Raw genomic sequence first — 6,831 nt, 5'->3', positions numbered from 1 at the left:
GAGAGAGAGAAAGAGAGGGAGGGAGATAATAGGCCAGACTACAGAGTGTGGGAGTGAGAGAGAGAGAGAGGGGGACTGCTCAGATGAGAGGTGGTGCGGCTAGGGAGCCCAGGCGAGAAAGAGAGAGAGAAAGAGGTGAGGTCGTTTCGGGGAGAGGGAAAGAGAGAGGTGAGGTAGGCCAGGCGAGCGAGAGAGACAGAGAGAGGGAGAGAGAGAGAGAGAGGTGAGGTAGGCCAGGCGAGAGTGTATACGAGTGAGTGAGGGAGAGAGAGAAAGAGAGAGAGAGACGGGCCAGGTGAGAGTGAGAGGGGACCAGTGAAAGAATGGGTCACTGTGAGAGAGGGAGAGGTGAAGCAAGCCAGGCAGGAGTGATACATTCCTACAGTGTTACTATGATCAATGTTTCTATATATACGTGTCTTCATATTCATTTTTGCTTTGTGGGAGTATTGTATTGCACAAAGAATGCCTTTAGTAGTGTTCTAATTTCTGCAGGGGTTTCAGTGATTCCACTAATATTGTCATGGGGACTGGGTTAAGATTTAGAGTGGGTATCTCACCCAATCCGTGTATATGAGTCACGGATATGTGAGAGGGTTTTAGTGATTACTGTCGGAGCTTGGCAGAGAACTGTGTTAATATTACGCTGTTGTCTCTGTCAGAGTGTTAATAGCCCTGAGGGAAGTGGGAAGCTTCACGGTTCACAGGGTGTCTCTGGTGGTTGGTTATGATACACACAGTGTGAACGTGTGTGTGTTAATATTAACATGTGTCACTGGCCCCTTGGTTTGGACAGCTTATGAGGCGGGATATAGTTATGATGCTGGAAAGTTCTTCTCATCATTTAATTAATTTAACAATTAGAGTAAACGGATATTTCATCGCATTCTTCAACTGCTCTCTGAACCTAGTCTGGGTCACGGCATAAATACAAGTGTTTGTGCAGCAACTCAGGAGCTGGAGCATGAATCCAATTTTTTGCACGTAAATAGGTAGAGATACAGACTGATACCCCAAATGCCGCATCCGGCTCCATACAGAATACAACATGAAGATTGCCCATAAGAGTATGAAATTTCCCGAGATAAGAAACAGTAAAATTATGGATTTCCTTCGACTCTCCATCTCTGGGTCTTTGGGGCTCTCCCCACTGCTGTTTCCCCGGAGCCTCCTGCGGGCTCTGCTGGCCACTAAAATGTTTCTGACGGTTAAAGCATTGAGCAGCAGAACCAGAACAAATGGGACACACGGGGTGAGAATATAATGAAGGAGTTCGATTGTTACCCAGACCCATGAATACATAACATCGAATGTTACACTACAAAACCAGGGAGTGTTCGTAAACACATATTTACCAGTCATCATAAAATACCAGGGGATGTCCTTTCAACAGCTCAGCCCAACAGTGTTCCTAAAACCACAGCTGCTGTTTTCTCGGTGCAATATTTAGTTTTCAGCTTCTGGCAACAAATGGCCACAAATCGATCAAAGGTGAAGCTGATGGTGAACCAGACAGAACAGTCTGTGGCTGCATAAAGCAGGACGGCGTGTATGTTACACAGGGGGATATAGTGCATGAAACCAAACTGTCTCGCATAAACAATCGGAATCTGCCTCAATATCAAGTCGAGGATAATGACCAGTAGATCCGCCGCTGCCATTGCCACCAGGTAGCGAGTGACACATTTCGTGAGACCGCACTTTCACCGAGACAAGATCACAATAGTCACTAAGTTAATTGTGAGGAAGGAAAATAAAGAGAGAAATTATAAATCAGGCTGGGACCAAACGCAGCAGTTTTCTGGAATTACATAAGAACATAAGGCCATAAGAAGTAGGAGCAGGATTAGGCCATACGGCCCCTCGGGCCTGCTCTGCCATTCAATAGGATCATGGCTGATCCGAACCTAGACTCACGTCCACTTCCCTGCCCTCTCCCCATAACCCCTAATTCCCTTATCTGCTAGGAAACTGTCTATCTCCGTTTTAAATCTATTTAATGTTCCAGCTTCCACAGCTCTCTGGGGTAGCAAATTCCATAGATTCACCACTCTCTGAGTAAAGAAGTTTCTCCTCATCTCAGTTTTGAAAGGGCAGCCCTTATTCTAAGATTATGCCCCCTAGTTCTAGTCTCACACATCAGTGGAAACTTCCTCACCGCATCCACCCGATAAATTCCCCTCACAATCTTATATGTTTGGATAAGATCGCCTCTGATTCTTCTGAACTCCAATGAGTAGAGGCCCAACCTACTCAACCTTTTCTCATACGTCAACCCCCTCATCTCCAGAATCAACTGAGTGAACCTTCTCTGAGCCGCCTCGAGAGCAAGAAAATCTTTTCTTAAATATGGAAACCAAAACTGCACGCAGTATTCCAGGTGTAGCCTCACCAATACCCTGTATAACTGCAGCAAGACTTCCCAGTTTTTATACTCCATCCCCCTTGCAATAAAAGCCAAGATTCCATTGGCCTTCCTGATCACCTGCTGCACCTGCATACTAACTGTTTATGTTTCATGCACCAGGACCTCCAGATCCTTTTGTACTGTAGCGCTTTGCAGTTTCTCTCCATTTAGATAATAACTTGCTCTTTGATTTTTTTCTGCCAAAGTGCATAACCTCACACTCTCCAATATTATATTCCATCTGCCAAATCTCTGCCCACTCACTTAGCCTGTCTATGTCCTTTTGCAGATTTTTTATGATCTCCTCACTCACTGCTTTCCCTCCCATCTTTGTATCATCGGCAAACTTGGATATGTTGCACTCGGTCCCTTCCTCCAAATCGTTAATATAGATTGTAAAGAGTTGGGGTCTCAGCACTGACCCCTGCAGAACACCACTAGTTACTGATTGCCAGCCCGAGAAGGAACCATTTATCCCAACTCTTTGTTTTCTGTTAGATAGCAAATCTTCCACCCATGACAGTATATTACACCCAATCCCGTGATTTTTTATCTTGAACAGTAATCTTTTGTGTGGCACCTTGTCAAATGCCTTTTGGAAGTCGATATACACTACATCAACTGGTTCCCCTTTATCCACCCTGTATGTTACGTTCTCAAAGAATTCGAGCAAATTTGTCAAACAAGACTTCCCCTTCATATAACCATGCTGACTCTGTCCTATTAAATTATGTTTATCCAAATGCTCTGTTACTGTTTCCTTAATAATGGACTCCAACAGTTTTCAACCATAGATGTTAGGCTAACTGGTCCATAGTTTCCAGCTTTTTATCTACTTCCCTTCTTAAATAAGGGTGTTATATTAGCAGTTTTCCATTCTGCCAGGACCTTTCCTGAGTCCAGGGAGTTTTGGAAAATAATCACTAATGCATCCACAATCCCTACCGCTACTTCTCTCAAGACCTCAGGATGTAGGCCATCAGGTCCGGGGGATTTATCCACCTTAAGTCCCATTATTTTACCGAGTACTATCCCCTTAGTGATTTTAATCGAGTTTAGCTCCTCCCCCCGCCCCCCCATTGCCCCCTGTTTGTCCAGTGTTGGGATATTTTTGGTGTCCTCTACTGTAAAGTCTGATACAAAATATTTGTTCAGCGTCTTTGCCATCTCCATGTTCCTCAACACTAGTTTCCCGGTCTCATCCTCTAAGGGACCAACTTTAGCCACCCTTTTTCTTTTTATACAGCTGTAGAAACTCTTGCTATCTGTTTTTATATTTTTTGCTTGTTTACTTTCATAATCTATCTTCCCCTTCTTAATTAATCTTTTAGTTATTCTTTGCTGGCTTTTAAATGCTTCCCAATCTTCTATCCTCCCACAAGATTTGGCTACTTTATATGCCCTTGTTTTCAGTCGGATACTGTCCTTTATTACTTTACTAAGCCACGGATGGCTGTCTTTTCTTTTGCTCCCCTTTTTCCTCAGTGAATATATTTTGCCTGAAAGATGTGAAATATCTCCTTGAATGTAGACCACTGCTCTTGTACCGTCTTACAATTTAATATACTTTCCCAGTCCACTTTAGTCAATTCTACTCTCATACCTTCATAGTCTCCTTTATTTAAGCTCAGTATGCTGGTTTGAGATCCAACACTCTCACCCTCAAACTGAATTTGGAATTCAACCATATTTTGGTCACTCATTCCAAGGGGATCCTTTACTAGGATATTTTTTAATAATCCTGTCTCATTACACAGGACCAGATCTACGATTGCCTGCCCCCTGGTTGGTTCAGTTAAATTCTGCTCAAGTAACCTGTCCCTAACACATTTTGTGAACTCTTCCTCCAGGCTGCCATGCCCAAATTGATTAGTCCAGTCAATATGAAAGTTAAAATCCCCCATGATTATAGCTGTTCCCTTATTACAAGCTCCAACTATTTCCTGATATATACTCCGACCAACAGATGTGCAACAGTTAGAAGGCCTATAGACTACACCCACTAGTGACGTTTTCCCGCTATTATTCCTTATCTCCACCCAAACTGTTTCACTATCCTGATCCTTTGACCCAATAACATTTCTGACTATTGCAGTGATTCCATCCTTGATTAGCATAGCAACCCCACCTCCCTTTCCTTCCTGTCTGTCCTTCCTAATTATCAAATACCCTTGTATGTTTAGTGCCCAGTCAGGATCATCTTGCAGCCATGTTTCCATAATGGCCGCCAGATCACAACCATGTGCAGTTATTTGTACCGTCAACTCGTCTATTTTGTTATGAATGCTGCGTGCATTCAGATAAAGAACTTTCAAATATGTTTTCTGACAATGTATTCCTGCTATTTCCCCTTTTACTACTTTACCTTTATCATTATACATTCTGTCCCTTCCTGACACGCTTTGGTTTTTAATTCCTCCACTGCAACCTTGCTCTAATGCCTTCTCCACTGTCATTTTTATTTTTAGCTCTTTAAAACCTCCCCCCCCCCCACTAATTAGTTTAAAGCCCTCTCTACAGCCCAAGTTATTCGATTCGCCAGGATTCTAGTCCCAGCACTGGCCAAGTGAATTCCATCCCAACGGAACAGCTCTCTCCTGTCCCAGTACTGATGCCAGTGGCCCAAGCAGCAAAACCCATTTCTCCCACACCAGTCTTTGAGCCACACATTTACCTCCCTAATTTTATTTACCCTAGCCAAATTTGCACGTGGCTCAGGTAGAAATCCAGAGATTATTACCCTTGTGGTTCTGCTTTTTAATTTGGCCCCTAGCTGCTCAAACTCCCTAAGCAGAATCTCTTTCCTTCTCCTATCTATATCGTTGGTACCAACATGGACCACGACAACTGGATCCTCCCCCTCCCACTCTAAGTTTCTCTCCAGCCCAGAGGAGATGTCCTTAAACCTAGCACCGGACAAGCAACACAGCCTTCGGGAATTCGGTGTGAAATGTGTAAATCATTAGAGATATTCAAAGACATAATCTAATTCTATTATCAATGTACAGCTGAATTCAAGCATTATTGTAAGAATGATACATCAATAAATTAAATGGGAATAAATAAAACATCACATTTACAGATGTTTCATCAATGTGATTTTAAATGCTGGATGTACCTTCAACCCAGCAGACAAAAGCACCACCCAAGGTAGCAGATACAATGGACTAGAGCCCCTCAGGAAGCCTTTGTGTCCCAGGATCAGTCAGCATTTGGAGCAGTGCAATTCACTTCTACCCCCCTGCGTTAGTGAGGGGGCAATTTCTGCTTGGATTCCTGCTCCTGTTTAGAATATCCATTATATTTAGAACAGAAAATGATTGCAACCACAAAATAGAGAAACTGCATCCCTTGACATGTAATAATTACAGGCAATTATATTTAAACTGAACTGCTGTAATATGCAAATGCTACGATACTATCTACAAGTGCACTGCAGTTATAAATATAACTGGGCTATACGATGGGCTAGATTTTCAGTATAGGCAGTTTTGGGGCGCTAACCTTAGCGCCCGCCCGAAGTTAGCGCCCGCCCCAAAGTAGCGCCCCGTTGCCGGGAATTCAGTGGCTTCGCCCTAAGAGGTTGGTGGAGCGCTAAAAGAGGTGTTCCACTACTCTCTTTAGGCGCTAAGCCGGTGGTCCAGAGGGATAACATCCAGGCGGGGCACAGCGCGGGTGCGGTCATTTTTGGACTGACAGCAGACCCCGTGGCGCCGACCAGCTCTTAAAGGGGGAAGGGACGAATTGGTCTGCTGCCATGCCCTGCACACTGCAGCCTTGCAAAGAGGCCTCAACACTGCTGCTCAGCCCCAGGGAGTCATGGCAACGCCAGAGAAGGCCCGTCAGCGTGCCCTGCACTTCTCAGAGGGTGATCTGGACATAATGGTCACAGCTCTGGAGGTGAGGTGCAAGATCTTGTTCCCAGAGAGTGGGAGGAATCCAACCCACCACGACTACACCAACGCCTGGAAGCAGATCGCCCAGAGGGTGACGTTCACCGGCGATGCCCCCAGGACCCACAAACAATGTCGTAAAAAATACAACGACCTGACCAGGATTGTCAAGGTGAGTAGCCTTTCCAGTCTCCTCCTCATTCTTGCATGTACACCTGACATGATGGGCAAAGGGAGCTGAAAGTCCTATTGGCCAGCCCTCAGCCAGCAGCATTGGGACAGTCATGAGCATCAAATGGCCATTCAGCACTCTACACTTTGGCCAAGCTATTCCACCATGGGAGGCTGTGCACACTACATCAGGGCTTCACTCTGTCCAAGCTATTCCACCATGGGAGGCAGTGCACACTACATCAGGGCTTCACTCTGGCCAAGCTATTCCCCCATGGGAGGCAGTGCACACTACATCAGGGCTACACTGCGCACTTACAGCCCGTCCTTTCTTTTGCAGGCTAAAGTAGCCTTTAATCG

At 44.9% G+C, this 6,831-nt stretch overlaps 1 protein-coding gene across 1 annotated transcript; it reads right to left on the bottom strand.

The window, feature by feature from the left end:
• Positions 1-840: 840 nt before the first annotated feature.
• On the bottom strand, positions 841-1,661 carry LOC147086311 (putative G protein-coupled receptor 139). The gene is given in 2 exon segments (XM_085979129.1): positions 841-1,400; positions 1,403-1,661. Coding segments are annotated over 2 exon segments (819 nt in total).
• Positions 1,662-6,831: the final 5,170 nt, after the last annotated feature.

This window comes from Somniosus microcephalus, unplaced genomic scaffold (assembly GCF_052327205.1).
Source record: "Somniosus microcephalus isolate GS21.2 unplaced genomic scaffold, FLI_Smic_1.0 unresolved_chr8, whole genome shotgun sequence".
NCBI classification, from domain to species: Eukaryota; Metazoa; Chordata; class Chondrichthyes; order Squaliformes; family Somniosidae; genus Somniosus; species Somniosus microcephalus.
This window is presented reverse-complemented; position numbering and strand designations above follow the sequence as displayed.